This window comes from Tympanuchus pallidicinctus, unplaced genomic scaffold (genome assembly GCF_026119805.1).
Source record: "Tympanuchus pallidicinctus isolate F22 unplaced genomic scaffold, pur_lepc_1.0 scaffold25, whole genome shotgun sequence".
Lineage (NCBI taxonomy): Eukaryota > Metazoa > Chordata > Aves > Galliformes > Phasianidae > Tympanuchus > Tympanuchus pallidicinctus.
In genome coordinates, this window is record NW_026294742.1 from 1,670,898 (window position 1) to 1,686,387 (window position 15,490).

The window sequence follows — 15,490 nt, forward strand, 5'->3', positions numbered from 1 at the left end:
GCAGAAGCTCTGTGTCCCCTTTGTCATCCGATGCCCCAGTGACATCTCATGTCCTCTCGATTAAAAATTCCTGTGACTCGTGCAAGCCTTGCCCAATGTGATCACAAATGGCAGGGAAGTGCTCTGCTCCAGATGCTGAGCCCGTGCCTTTGAAAGCACTCAGCATGTTCTTTCTTTGTTCCTTCCTTACGCTTCCTCACTGCTGCTGCTCTCGTACTTCTCCATCGGTTTTTTGTTGCTTCATGAAAGAGCTGTGAAGGCAGGCAGTAGCAGTAGTAACCCTGAGAAATGGGCATCAGGGCTTGATGGCTGCAGCAACTGAACGCACTTCGTGCTCAGCTCTTACTGCTGTTGTTTGGGGCTGTAGCATTTTTTTATTGTTTAAACAGAAGGAGCGTGTGCTGTAAATGGTAAAGGTTGTTTTAAGGCCAGCAGGATAGTTTGGATGGCCCTGGTTCCCCTGCACGTCTGTAAAACCTCACATGGGAGCAGCTTTGTAAACCTGCATGCCTCGTAGCGAAGGGTCTTGAATGTCAATGTGATGCAGGTATTTAAATCAGCAGATGCCTTCACTGGTCTGTCCCCTCTCCTTGGAGGGAGGAATTCAGGTACTCAGCTATCCCTTATGGCACGTGCTGCAGAATTAATGTGGTCGTGTTCTGTGTTAGCAGAACCTGAAACTGAGAGTAAGCAACGATGCTTTCCTCGCAGCATTAAGTGTGACTGATCTGCAACGTTCCAGGCCAGGCAGTGCAATTGTGGTCACCTTCTTGTACAAGATGTTTGCATTTCTGCAGGAGGCAAGTGAAGTTGTCCCTCTCAGGTTTGTCCAGGAGTGGAGATGAGCCCCAGCTCTTTGTGAATTCCAGGCTGGTGGAGAGTGGAGAGGGAGGTTATTGCATGGAGTAAATCTGTCACCAGCCATAACACTGGTGGTTCTTGCTGAAGTGGAGCTGGCTGCAAACAGTCCTAAATAGACAAAACAAGGGAAAGAAATTGCCAGCTACAGCTTGAGCTCCTGGGGGCAGGTACCCTCTGCCCTACTGCTGCCAGACCTGCCTGTCTCTGCAGAGCCATCTCCTGCCATCCCACAACAGCAACCTGATTCAGGCAGGTTTATTACAGGAATTCCTTAAAGGGGGACGGACCCCTGGCAGGGAGCTGGGTGACTTTTGGGTGCTGGGCTGTTTTCCTTCAGTCTAAACCAAGGGCCAGCATGCTGGCAGCAGCTGTGACTCAGATCCATGCGTGCAGTCTGCTGTCTGAAGCTGCTCTACCACCCTTGATGTGTGCTGCTGCTTGCGACCTCATCTAACAGACTGCAAGAGAGGAGTGATGATTTGAGTCAGGATGCTCATCCTGTACTGATAACAAGCTCATTTATTACAGGTGTGACAGATATTTTAGCTGAGGGATGGCCGTGATTCCTAAATGCTTGGAGCTATTAGTTACTGCAAAGATTAAAATCAAAGTTATGAGTGCATCTTCATGGACCTTTCTGAAATGGCAGCCTCAGTTAACCTTTGGAGTTACCATGCTTTTTGACCGTGCTTTGAGGAGTGCTGGAGCGCAGGACTCTGGTCACACAGGATCTCACGTTGCCCCTGCTCGTAGCCTGTGCTTTTAATACTAAATTTAAGGTTAAAAAGCTGCTGGAGTCTCCCAAGAGGCAGTGATGCAGTGACAAAACCTGCGTGGGCAATCAAGACTTTATTAAAGCACTTAATTTACTACACTTACTGAAGTAGTACTTTGTGCTGTGTGCTTGGGCTTTGCTCAGGTTTTGCCTCTACACTGCCTGTAACAGAACAGCTGCTGCAGGAGCATCTGTGTGGCCAAAGTGATTAATTTATCCTCTCTCTTCAGCAGTCCATGAACTCCAGCACGACAGCACTGCCAACCGACCTGCCGAGCTTCAACCTCATCAGTGAGAGCCTGTCCTTTGACTTCAAGGATACAGACATGAAGAGGCTGTCCATGGAGATCGAGAAAGAGAAGTAGGTGGCGTGCTGCCAGCGTGGGTTTGGCTGTGGCTGTGCCCTGTTTGCAGGAAGGAGAGCAGGACTTTTACATTCAGATGAGCCCTGGTGTGAGGTGAAGGGGGGAGAAGGCTTGTGGGGCTTCGTGTACCAGGTCGTTACTAACAGCTCAGAGCACGATGGAGCTGCTGGGTGGCCATTCCTCTGGATGGGGACCTGGTGTCACAGTTGTATCTCCGCTACCTGGTTAAAGGCAAATTTAAGCACGCTGAGCCATGCCAGCACAGTTCCCATCTGTGTGGTGAACCTAGCTCTTGGGTAGGCTTCCATTCTGTTGGTAGGAAGAGTTAACAGCAGTGTGACTGCTGGCATGCTGGACTATTGCAGGCAGGTGCTTGTGTGTTTGCTGTATGTGCAGAGCATGTCAGGATGGCTGGAATGAGGGCTGCATCCTGTGTGAGGGCTTTAACCCCTTTTCCTTTGAATCTGTGGCATGTTTATATATAAAAAGTATGCGCAAGCAAGTTTATGAGCTTTGATCTCGTGTTTTCCTGAGGGTTTAAATGCAGCCTTCGAAATTACAAATTTAGCAGAAATCAAAGCAGATCAGATTTTAATCTCAGTAGTAATAATATGCTTTGTTCATTGACTGGATAGCAGATCAAAGCTGGAAGGGCTCTGCCATAATGCTGCAGTTGTATCTTCCTGGGGCTGCAGTGAGGCACCCTGCATCCCGCTGGGTGCTTCATTCTGCCTCTGCTCCGTACCTCTCCTGCTTGTTAAATAACAGACCACTACTCCAGAGGCAGAGGTTAAGAATTTTTCCTCAAGCCAGAAGGAAAAAAGGGATGAAATCTGAAAATACCACAGTAATTCCTGGTTCTGTACCCTAACTAGGTCAGCCCACTCTTCTAAGCAGGAGGATCTTGGCTCTGCTAAATGATAAAAGCAACAACGGGCTGTCGCTGGCTTCTCTGGACGTGCTCTCATTCCTCGGGTGCTGAGCTAAACCTTGCTACAAATTTTGGCACTCTGAAAGGGTTCTTGTTAGTCTGCTGGCACTTTGACCCCAGTCGCAGTATTTAATCACAAGTACAAGCTGCCATGGTGTGACTTGTCTCCAGCAGATGCTCCTCTGTAGAAGGCATTTAAGGCTGAGTCCTGAGAGTGCCTAGTTTTCTGTTGTTGGTATTTTTTCCTTTCTATCTTTGGGAGACCTTTCTCCTTCTCAGGGATGCTACCTATTATTCTGGGTGCAATGCTTGCTGTCATACCTCTTAAATTAAACCCCTCTGAAACATGAGAGTTTGGTATATCAGAGTTCTTCCTTGAAAATGGCCCACAAGATTTCGTGCCTCTGTAAGTCTGTGAGCTGGGGAGAGGTTGCAGAGGAGTAGAGCAGTGCTGCTTGAAACATTTTTCTGGCCTGAAATTGCATCGTGTTTATCTGTCACTCAAAATGGGGAGACTTACAACAATCATCTTGCTGCCCTCACTTGGCTTGGCTTTTTTTTTTTCCCCTACAGCAACATGACTTACAGCTCCTAGTCAGGTGTCTGGGTTTTCTTTTTGACAACAAATAGCTGGAAGTAGTGAATGGATGATGTCAGTTCTGTACGCTTTAAATGATGAAGATAAATATGGTTTTGGTTTTTTTTTTTGTTACAACTCTATTGTTGGCTGCCACAAAATAACCATGTGCACCAGGCCGCTACTAACCCAGCGCTGTCTGTGTGTGCCAGGGTAGAGTACATGGAGAAAAGCAAGCACCTGCAGGAGCAGCTGAATGAGCTGAAGACTGAAATCGAGGCGCTGAAGCTGAAGGAGAGAGAGACAGCTCTGGATATATTGCACAACGAGAATGCCAGCCGAGGCAACAGCAAGCACAACACTATTAAAAAGGTATCAGAGGGCTCCAGTTTGTACCTTGCCTGATGAAATCCTTTTAAAACCAAAACAGAATAGCCCTTCCTATATTTTGCACAAGTTGTTATAATAAAATTGTTTGATCTAGGCTTTCTTCCCTGGCTGCTTAGCTTTGAACTAGGGCACAGGGAGCTTCGGCTTCTGGTGGCCATGGTTTGGTGTTGACTGCAACCAAGCCCTGTCCCTTTGGTGCTCTGTGAGGGGAGGCAAAGATCTCGAGCTTTGCCTGTCTTGCTGAAGCTTAACAAAGCTACAGAGGGCTGCTGTTTAGAGGGTTCTGCTCCCCTCCTGACCTCAGGAAAAGGAAAAGCCCTACTTGTTGTGCAGCTATTCCCCAAGGGCAATACGAAGAAGCGGTTTGAGCTCGTCTGGGGAATAATAAGGGGAGAAATACTCCTGATTTGTGAGCTCCCAGCAGAAAAAGCCAAAAGCCTCGCCCTCGCTTTTAGTCTGTTCTCAAGTAACCTGTAGTGCAGCTTCAGATACTAACAGCAAAATCTGCTGGTAAGGTTTGTGTGGGTGTCTGCTCCCTGTGCGCTGGACCCTGGCACCACTTGCCTGTAGAAATGCTCTGGAGATTAATACTGAGCCAGAAAGCCTGGGTCTGCTGGTGCAGGAGTCACACGTGGAAGGTCACAACAAAAGGCATTCTTTATTTTTACACCTGGCCCTTTGTCTTTAGCTTAGTAGCTCTGCTGTTCTCCCAGCTGGGTTCATTTTAATGAGAGGCAGGGGCTGCATCTGTACCCAGTGCAGAGGGATGGCGTGGTCAGCTCCAAACACCTGCAAAGGCTTTCCCCAGGCTTTTTGCTACAGGTGTGCTTTTGGAAGGTTGTGCCTGTATGGCACACTTCACAAGCATGCAGGTTGTGGCAACAATTACGGGTTTTAAAAACGAATCTTCTAAAAAACCCTAACAGGGTTTGAAAGTGTCAGTTCATGCTGATTTTCATGGCTGGGAGCTTATGGTCACTAAATGAATCTAGTGGATCTTGTTGGCAAGTTTCCCAGTGTTAGCTCTACACTATTTGGGTTCCTGTCTTTCCAGAAGGAAGAATATAAGAATATTCACAGACCCTTTTTATCGCTGTAGAATCTGAAAAGCTTTCTGCTCCCATTAAGCTTTGTTGCAGTATGTCTCCATACTCAGAGCCCTCAGCATAAACAGAAGATGCTAATTTTTTTTTTTCCTACGTAGCTTTTTGGGATATGTTCATAGAAAGCTGCTGGTCCCATTTGTCTCACTTAAGGAGGGCGCCTAGGCAGGCCCTTAGAGATGATGCCCTCACAGATCCCTGTAATTGGGGCTGCGGTCAGCTGCCTCCTGAAGCTCAGCCTTCTCCCCTGCCTCTTGGAGGGTTCCTGGGCTGCCTGGCTCGTGCATCTCAGCCAGAGGAGCAGAGGTTTTTTAAATAACAGTCTATTAGTGAAACACATCAGGATGAAATTACAGGCTGCTTTTGTTCGCACCTTCGGGAGGTCAGGAGGGCTTTTGTCTTCACAGTTGTGATGGAAAGGAAAATTCAGGACATGGGAGGTGGACAAGAGGATAGTAGTTGAGAAATGCATCAGTAATACCAGCCCTCTGCCCCACCTGGGGAGCTGCTGGGCACTTCAGCATTCGGGGCAAGCTGTACGGATTGCACGAATGACCTGACATTGCTCCTATCACAGAGGATTTTTTTTGTGTGTGTGTGTGTTCATTTTATTTTGCTGGTTTAGCCTCAAGCCCAGGGCAGAAGACCTATCTGCATTTGAGACATCAAAGTAGGTTATTCCAAGGTACTCTGCGTGTGGTGATGGGGTCACCGGCTGCAACACTAACCTGTGCATGAGCTTGCCTGTGATTCCACTACTCTCGCCAGCTCCCGCTGCTGCCGTCCTCACAGCATTCCATGCAGTGTGACACCAGTGTCCCCAGCACCTGCCCTTCCCCGTGTGGGAAGCCCTGCCCGGCTCTCACTCCGTCGGTAGCATTTGCAGCTTCTCCACATTCATTTTCACACCTGATTCCCCACGCTGGGAAGCGTCTTTCTTGGCAGAAGTTGAGTTGGCAACATCAGCGGGGGAGTGCAGGCATAGGATCTTAAATAATTAAACAAGCCTGGTTTTGCTCTGCTGCTTGTGGCTGGGAATCTATCGGAGGTACAGGGTGGCCTTTGAAGATTTCTTTAATGAAGTAAAACGGGATCTGCCCCCTTGTTTGCTGCAGAAAGAAATTCATGAGCTTAAAAAACCAAAACAAACAAAGCCCAGAACAAACTCCATCACTTCCTTCTCACTGTTGCTGCTAAAGCAGTTATTTCAGACTGAACGCTTGCAATTCTGTCTTGGAGTGGGGCAGCACGTGGATGTGTAGCCTGGAGAGAGTTGGGGCAGTGGAAAGCTGGCAGCAGGGGACGGTGTCTGCAGGTAGGGCTTGGGAAGTGTGCAGCAAGGGGACAGCACCTGGCTTTGGCTAGTGTGGCACCTCGGGGCAGCTCTTCTTAGCCCTGGGCTCTCCACTACCAGCTTTCCCCAGCCCTGAGAAATAACAGCCATTAGGAACAGGAGAGGTTTCCTGTGCTTTTCCTAGGGAACAGGGTTATTCCCTGCAGGCCGTGCTCGTGGACACCAGCTCTTTTTCAATGACTCAAATAGCATTTCTAGCATTGCCTCTGGGGAGACAGTGTTGAGATTTGAGCATTTGCTGAGCAATTGTCTCCTCCAGCTCTGCCGTGCTGCCTCCTGCTAGAGGCCAGCAGTTATCCCTGTGTGGCACAGGGGCAGGGAGACAGGCACGGTGTGACACATCAGCCTGGTGGAGCTGCTGTTGTGAGCCAGCTGAATCCCAAGGGTGACCCTGCCGCGCTGCCCTGCGCCTCGTCCCCTGCCTCTGTTACACTGCTCCTTTCTGCTCTGTCAGTGCTGTGTGTCTCCTTCACAGAGCTGGCAGTGCCTTGGGCAGCAGGCTGAGCCAGGAGCTCGTGTGCCCGGAGGGAAGATGTGTTTGGGGAAGCTGCTCTGCTCTTTCCATGACTGGTCTTGCGTGCACCCACAGCCTAGCAAGTTTTGAGTTGTAGCGCTAAAGGAAGAAGCAATGCAGGTACTACAATGATGGCAAACTCGGTTGGAAAAAACCTTTGTTAAAAGTTTCTTTGAGGGCTAGCAGAGCCCTGCCTGAGGCCTGGCTGGGGAGCAGTGTACCAGCACCTCTGGAGCTCCGTAGCAGATGCAGGAACACACTTCAGATGCAGCCTTCTCCCCAGCAGGTGACCAGAAGTGATCAGCACAGGTTGGTGCCATCTGGGGACTGCAGGGCAGTGCTGTGTGTCACTCACTGTTGCTCCAGAGCCATGCTGGTGCTCCCACGCCAGGCTGCTCTCATTGCCCAGCATCTCCTTAGAGAAAAAAGCCCACACTGGGGAGATGTCAGCGGTCCCCACGGGGCTGTTTGTTGCCTGTGGATACCTGCTGTTCTTTACCCAGTGGTTTGAGCAGCCCTGAGACACCTTGAATGTGGTGAAATCCACTTGTGGCCGTGAACAGGGAGGGAAAGCAGCAGTCTGAGAAGAAGTCACCCAGCGGCTGAGCGGGAGGCAGTGCTGGGGAGGAGCCCGTGCTGAAATGAGGCACACAGCGAGCACTGCATTGTGACCTCCGGGTTTTGTTGCCTGCCTTTGAAGACGCCTGCGAAGTTCTTGGTGTTTAATTACGTGGTTAACATGCTAATCCTATTTTACGAGCTCTGTGGGCACAGCACAAGCACCTCATCTGGAAACTGATTTCTCTGTAGCGCCGTGGGCTGGTGCTGCTGGCTCCAGCTGGCTTGGCTTCAGGAGGGTTTGCTGCTTAGACTGCAGTAGAATATTAAAAAAAAAAAAGAAAAAAGGCAGTTCCTCTCATCCTCCAGTGTAGGAAACCTCCCAGGACAGGCTGCTGCTCTAAAACAGGAGCACAGTCGGGTCTTTAATTCCGGTTGCTTTTCTTCCTGTGCTGTCATGCTTATTTACTGTGATTTAAGCCCTTTGAAGTATCCGGGCAAGGAGCAAATCTCTGTGCCCATTCCCAGCCAAACTGCTGTGTCCTTGAGCACTGCTCTGCTCCTTTGAACGCTGCCCACCAGGCTGCCTTTAGGCTTTTCTGCAGTGTTTCTCCAGGGCTGGAGCTGGCTCCCTTCACCCGGCGCTGCTCTTGCCCCCGGAAATCGGTGCAGACAGCTGTGTTGGGATGGGCCAGTGCTGATAGTGCTGCTGCCAGCTGCTTCTCTCACTGATCCTATTTGCAGCGCAGCATCACCCTGAAATCTGGTGAATGCTGCTTGATTTTCTGCTGAGGGATGCTTGGATGGGAAGCACGGCAGGGGTGTGGATGGGCTGCTTGGGGTCTGGTGTCCCTGTGAGCCCCGTGTTGCACTGAGCCACGAGCAGCACTTTTCCCACGGACACAGCGTGGTTCATTTCAGACATGGGCACCTGCAGGGTTGCCTGGGTTTGTCCTTATCCTCTCATCTTCAGGGTGCCCCCTGCCCTGTCCTCTGCTGTACGCTGAGGACACTGGGCTGCCAGCTGTGGGCCCGGCCATGTGTCACCAATATGAAGGTAGTGGCACGTAGGACTGTGCTGGGCACTGCAGAAAGCAGCTGTGCTCCAGCAGCAGCTGGGAGGTGGGGGACTGTGGCCATTCCAGGGGAGGAAGGTGGTGATGTGCCTCAAGAGCTTCATCTTACAGCAAAAACAGTGGTGCTCTGGGTGGGACAGAGCAGTCTGAGCTGCGTGGGGCTGCGTGCATCCATTGCTGCGGGCGCTGCGGTGGCCTGGATGCTGCTGGGCTGCAGAATGGGGCTGTTGCCATCTGCATCCTTTTTCTCACCGTGAGAAGAAAGTTCGCACGCTGCAAAAAGGGGCATGCACCCAGCAAGTGGCTGTAGGAGGAGCAGCACCAGTGCCGTGCTGTCACCTTGGGAGCCGCAGGGATGGAGCGTGGAGCAGAGCCTGGTTGTGGTACCGGTGAGCAAGGCAGCTCCTGGCACAAATCCCCTTCCTAATCCAGGAGAGGCATCCTGCATCCTGCTTTGTGAGCCCATATCCCTGCTGGGTTTGTTTTATTTCTGCCCCAAAACAGGCGAGGTGTGTGCTTCCACGCCTCGGAGCCGGGAAGTGAAACTCCCCAGCAGCTAAAATGGGACAGAGCAGCCTAATTTCCTTGTTTACAAGGAGCAAAAGGAAAGCAGAAAGCGTCAGGCCTATCAGCTATTTTTGTGGCAGCCTTTGAAAAGTGTTTCCTTCAACTGGAGTGTCATCTCCTCTCTTTTAAGCGCTCTCATCAAAGCGATGGAGGCTGGGGGAAAGTTGTGCTCCGGGCCCCGTGTTTGGGAGAGAATAAATGGTGTGGGAGTAGGAGGGAACAGGAGATGGGGGGGGGGGGAAAAGAGAATGGGGAAGGTTTGGGTTTTAAAAAGGAAATGTGTGAATGGAAAGGTCCGTCTGGGTGCTGGAGGGATGGAGAGGACACGAGGGGAGCGGGGGTGGCAGTAAAGAGGATTTACAGCCTGCAGCACTCGCCTTGGGTTTAGCAGAGACTGAGCATCTCCTTCTGAGCAGCAGCAGAACGTGCCCAGGGGTGGCACAGGGGGGATGTGGCCCCAGCTGTGTCGCAGTGGCCATGTGGGGGTTCTCCTGCAGCCCTCGTGGCTTCTCCGTGTGCCGGCAGCGGCGCTGTGCTTGCTGGGTTAGCTGCTGGAAAGTGGGTTTGCCGAGGAGGGGCTGATTGGTGGGGTTTTGTTACTGTTGTTGTTTATTTTCTTAGATCAAATCAGTCCAGCGGCTCTGGGTAAAGGCAGAGCTCCAGGCAGCCCCAGCGCGAGCCTGTGGGGAGCGGGACTGTTCCCTTCTCCCTGTTCTGATTCATTGGAGCTCTGGCTGCTTAATTGTGCTCCCTCTCCCTCTCTAAATTTTCTTTGCTGGCTCTGGCAGTGCAATGAGGAGCCCACCCCCCTCCCTCCTGCAGGAAGGAGATTATCATAATACTGCTTGTAAATCATTTTTTTTTTTTCCCCCTTCTCTGCTGACGAAAATGTAACTGGCTGTTAATCACTCGGCCTCGGCCACGTGCTGCGTGTGCGTTTATTCCCCTTGTTGGGCAAACAGAGCTGCTGCTGCTGGAGGGGAGCCCCGTGAGGCTGTGGGGAGAGGGAGGTCGGGGGGGTGTTGGGTCTTTCTTAGGAGCCTGGGGAAAGCATCCCTGCTTTGCCTCGCATGTGTTCCCTTTTGGAGCACTGAGCGTGCAGCTGGGCAGGGTGAGGAGGACGCAGCCCCTGCCGTGGGTTGGAGCGGCCGTGTGACCCTGTGTGCCACCTGAGTTTGACACTGCGTTCCCTGGGATGTGACCCAGGCTCTGGGGAAGAGAACTGCCTCTCACCGGAGCACTTGCTGCTGGAAGAGCCCAAACCCAGCGCAGGCTGCAGCTCCGGAGAGACGGGGGGATGCAGAAGAGCCGCCCAGCCCTGCTCCAGCATGGAGCCCCTGCAGAAACTCCCTCTGCAATGAAGCTTTTCCGAATGGGATTCAGAATGAAGAGCTGTGAAGGAATTCGTGAGGAGAGGACGCGGGGCGGGCAGGGCGAGGGAAGCACTTGGCAGTGCTGTGCAGGGCTGGAGCCTCAGCCCGGGATCCCTGCGACAGCACAGCGCGCTCCCGGCGGACGGCTCACCGCTCAGCCTGGCCAAACGAAGCCTTCGCAATTAGCGCTGCTTTGGCAACCCTGGTGGTGATTCAGCAGCTGCTGGGGAGGTGGCACTGCTCCCAGGACGCAGATTGGGGTGGTTAGCTTGAAATACTGCACTTCTCTTCCTCCCGGCTGAGGACGTGTCTTCCATCTCTCATTTCACCCATTAACGAACGGGAGCGTGGCTCTGACGCGGGGTAGTATTTTTAGTTTTGCCTCTCTCTTGCTGCAGAAAGCTTTGCTAGGGTGGATTTTGGGGTCCAGCAGAGCCTTGGCCCTGAGGCCAGCCCTGGGGGCGAATGAGCGGCTTCAGCTCCATCCATCGGGATCGAAGGCGGCTCCCATCGGGGCGGCCCGCATGGTCTGCGGGTTTGGGGCAGGGCAGAGGCAGGGCTGCTGTGGCTTCCCCACCACAAGAGCTCTGCTGACGTTTCTGACCTCATCCGCTGCCCCTCAGCACCCTTGGAGTTTTGGGGGATGGTGGCACAAGCAGGAGCAGCTGCCCATCCTGCAACCCTTTCCTGCACCCGTCCTCCACCCTCTGCAGCCAGAAATCCCCGCTTCTGCCATTCCCATTGCTTCCAGAGGGGCCTCGCGGGAGGAGGGAGTCACCCCGTGTCCCCTCTGCTCTCTTGCAGCTCACCCTACAGAGCACCAAGTCCCGCGTGGCCTTCTTCGAGGAGCTCTAGGAGGTGACCGGCCCTGAGGAGTGGGTTCCCATCCCACGGCCCCGCGCCGCCCCGATGCCTGCTGCTCCCACCTGGGCTATGGACTGGGATCTTCTCCTCTTAGCATCTCCCAGTTTGAGTTTTCCCCATGTTCTCCTGTCCTTTTTTTTCCCCCCCCCCCCCCCCCCCTTATTTTTCTACCTGCTCTGCTCTGTCTCGGCCCCCCAGGCTTTGTCCTCCAAGAGGAGGACGGGGTTTGGATCGCAGCGCACCGAGGAGTGGATGGGGCACTGCTGGCACCCGGAGCACGTGCAGGGAGAGGAGGAGAGCACGAAGGCTGAGGCTGCTGCTGTGCTGGGGAGAGGAGGAAGGGGCAGGAAGACCTCCTTCTCTTCCTCTGCAAGCAGGAAGGAGAACAACCCATGCCAACCAGCTGTAGCCTTTTTTTCCCCGCAGACTGTGCCAGACACGAGCAGTGTGAGGCTGTGGGTCTGTCCAGCCTCTACCCGCTCTGTGCCTTTCCAGGAGCTGCAGCAGCTCCCTTACCAGCTCCAGCTCACCACTGCCCTGTTTCACTTCCCTATTTAGGCTGAGCAGGCCGAGGTGCTGACGGCACCCAAACCCCCCCGGGGACCCCTGTTGTCTCCCCCACAGGCCCCTGCCCGCCGCTGGGCTCTGGGGCTGCCTCCATCCCTGTGTCCCATGCAAAGCATCTCCCTGCAGGGGCCCGGGGCGCCCAGTGCCTGGCAGTGGGGCCCGGCCACGCGCTGCCTCCACCCCACGGCGCCCCGACCCCTTTTATTTAAGCACGCTGTCTGTATCAGCTCCCTGCCCCATGCGTGCCTGCCATTTGGATGGGTTCTCCCCTGACCCTGGTACAGCCTTTTTCTATTCCCACGGATTGTTGTATCCTAAGAAATGATGGGTTCCTCGTTTGTTTTAATAAAAACTCAAAGCAGGAGGAGGGGGAGCTGCTCCTCGCTCATCTCTTGCTCACTCCCTGAGGCTGCGCCGTGCAGCAAATTGAAGCCCTTGGGGGACAACCAGGGGTCTCAGCGCTGTCCCTGCGTGGGGCGGCTGCCACTGTGCCACCCCCAAAGCCGAGGCTGCTGCTCACTCAGCCCCATCCCAACCCCAGGCGATGGATTTCCACATGTCGCAGCCACGCGCTCCTCCCCGGCCGTTCGTCCCATGGGCTGCGTTGGGAGCGGGCTGGATTTGTTCCTTTTTTACAGTATTTTTAAAGCAGGGCAGCCCAGGAGAGATGGGATTGCTGCTTTTGTGTGTGTCAAAGGGATGCTGCTGGGGAAAAGGGGGGGACGTGGGGCTGGGGGGGGGCTGACCTGATTTCCCGCGCAGCGCAGCCTCCACGTAAATAATGCAGCAGTCGCTCATTGCCTGCAGAGGACAGGAAGAGCCTCAGCATGGACACCTGGCCCAAAGAGGGTTGGGACGCCCTGTGTGCAGCTGCAGTTGCACACTTACAGCCTTGCACACCTGTGGACTTGCACGCATCCAGCGCTGCACTTTTGCAGCCTTGGGCACATGCAGCATTACATGCAGCATTGCACACAACATTGCACGCAGCATTGCATGCAGCACTGCATGCTTGCGTCCCCTCACACATGCAGGATTGCATCCCTGCAACCTTGCACACACAGCATTGCATACACGCAGGCTTGCACTCTTGCAGCCTTGCACACACGCAGCCTTGGGCACAAACAGCATTGCTTGCTCTCAGCCTTGCACATGCAGCGTTGCACTGCACAGCCCTGCAGCCCCGTGTGCTCACAGCGCTGCCGTTCTGCCTGCTTGCACCCTCGTGCAGTGCTGCAGCTTTGGATGCACTCAGCCCACAGCCGCTCTCCTGGCCTTGGTGCAATGGGAACTTCCAGTGCTTTCAAAGGAAATTTCGTTCCGATTTTTTCTCTCTTTTTTTTTTTTTTTCCCTCTCCCCCTTTTTAGCAAAATTAAATTCATCAAAGTCTAGACGGCTTCTGAGAGGATGTGGGTTGGGTTGAGATGACTTTGCCCAAGGAAAAAAAACTATCAAGCAGCGCTTCCCAGCCCCGTAACAACTCCTCCTCCCACCCATCGCCTCCAGCTCTGCAAACCCGGGCTGAGCCCCGTGCACGGGGAGCACTGCGCAGGGTGGGCAGATGTGGGTCCTCGGGGCTGCGGGGACGGAGCTGTGATATTTGGGGCAGATCTGGGGAGAAAAATGGGTTTTCTTCAGGTTTCCTTTTGGCAGCAGTTTCCCACCGCGTTTCAGTGCGTGCTGGGGAGGTCTGGGGGCGCTGGAGGGGGATGCTGCCGTGGTGTCCCCACGTTGTCCCCACGTTGTCCCCGGGCTGCCTGCCCTGCGGGTCCCACTTGTCATTCTGCCCTTGTCCTGCGCGGTGGCGAAGCAGCGCCCGGGCCTGCAGCCACGTTGTGCATCATGCATTATGCATGGAGCACACAGCAGTGGGAGCACAGCGCACCCTGAGCGCTGCGTCCTGCACACCGCTGTGCTGACGTTGCAGCCTGGGCCACATCCAGCCACCCCCCCCCCCCTTCCCCCTTTGCACAAGGGATGTTTTTGCACCTGGAGGGGGTGCATGAACAAACGATGGGTGTTTGCATGAGGAATTGCTTTTGCACAAGGGAACTGCATTTGCCCTCGGGATGTGCATGTGGGGACATCTGGGGACACGGGCACCTCTCCTGTTGCTCCACCAGCTGCTGCTGTCCCCCTGTTGTACCCAGCGCTCATCCATCACCAACACAGCAGTGCGTGGTGCAGAGCTGCCACCTCATCCATGCGGTCCCCTTTGCTTTTTATAGGGTTAAATTCAAAGGGGAGCAGGGCAGAGGCACGGCCCCCAAAGCCACCCGTGGCACCGCTGAGACCTGGTGAGCTCAGTGCATCTCAGCTGCGCCTTGCTGGGGGTTCATTTGCAAGGGACCGAGGGTGTGGGGGGAGGGAGAGCTGAGAGCCCTGTGGAGAGACATCTGGAGGGGTGCAGGAGTGGTGGGGTGTGGGATCGTACAGTGGGACCGCGCAGGGGCGCAGGGTGACATGGGCTGGCACAGCACACATGCAGGACCACAGATTTCAGTGCAGGATAATGGGGGGCAGGAGCACACGTTTTGCTGCAGGCATTCGGGACCCCCGCTCAGCCCACCCCACGGAGGTGCTTTGGGTCAGACCCCTGCTGCCCCAGCCGCCTGCAGGCTCTGCCCCACCTTTTCCCCTCCCGGATGCATTTTGCTCCCAGACGTGACTGGAATGAGATTTGGGATCAGCTCCTGCAGGTCATGGCCGTCGCCGTGCCCGCGGTCAATCGCCGGCAGCCGGCAGGGATAACCTTGTCCCGGCACGGCGCAGCCATCGCTCTTCTTCCATCAAGCGTTCATTTAAGAAACATTTCACTAAATACCCAGCTGACACCGACGGCCCGCAGAGATTGATGCCTCCGGCGCCTCGGAGGGCTGAGTGCCAGCGGGTGACTTTAAAAGGACACGGCGGCCACCGCGTCGCTCACGTCCCCTCCCTGCGCTGGGTGAGAGCAGAGCTGTGCCCACAGGGCGCCGCGGGGCCTCAGCCTCCTGCTGCCCTCAGGGAGGGGTGCACTGGGGTCCCGGGGAGCCGAGGGCACCCAGCTGGGTCTGCACCGTCCATCCCTGTCCCTGCAGGTTTCCCACCCCTTCTCCAGCTCTAACTAGCTTTCCCCTTCCATCCCACGCCCTGAGGGCTTTCATGTCCCGTCTCCATCTCTGTGAGATTCTTTTATCCCATCCCGTTCCATCTCCATCCCCATCCCATCCGCATCTCCATCCCATCCCACCTCCATTCCTATCCTATCCCATCCCATCCTCATCCCATCCCATCTCCATTTCCATCCCCATTTCCATCCCCATCCCCATCCCCATCCCATCCCATCCCATCCCCATCCCCATCCCCAGCCCCATCCCATCCCATCCCATCCCATCCCATCCCATCCCCATCCCATCCCCATCCCATCCCCATCCCATCCCCATCCCCATCCCCATCCCCATCCCCATCCCATCCCATCCCCATCCCCATCCCCATCCCATCCCATCCCATCCCATCCCATCCCATCCCATCCCATCCCATCCCCATCCCCATCCTCATTTCCATCCCATCCCATCCCCATCCCCATCCCCATCCCATCCCATCCCCATCCCCATCCCCATCCCCATCCCCAT

At 54.5% G+C, this 15,490-nt stretch overlaps 1 protein-coding gene across 11 annotated transcripts in view; it reads left to right on the forward strand.

Annotated features, from left to right (window-relative positions):
* Positions 1-12,242, forward strand: part of NF2 (NF2, moesin-ezrin-radixin like (MERLIN) tumor suppressor) — a 40,681-nt gene extending 28,439 nt beyond the window's left edge. Inside the window, exons 14-17 of one of the 11 annotated variants that reach the window (XM_052689361.1) lie at positions 1,867-1,997; positions 3,722-3,881; positions 5,628-5,687; positions 11,249-12,242. In XM_052689361.1, coding sequence (XP_052545321.1) covers positions 1,867-1,997; positions 3,722-3,881; positions 5,628-5,663 — 327 coding nt within the window. In that variant the 3' untranslated portion in view covers positions 5,664-5,687; positions 11,249-12,242. Of the gene's footprint in view, positions 1-1,866; positions 1,998-3,721; positions 3,898-5,627; positions 5,756-6,831; positions 8,581-11,248 lie in introns of those variants that run through there. The other 10 variants (XM_052689360.1, XM_052689363.1, XM_052689362.1 and 7 more) reach the window with 10 other exon arrangements.
* Positions 12,243-15,490: the final 3,248 nt, after the last annotated feature.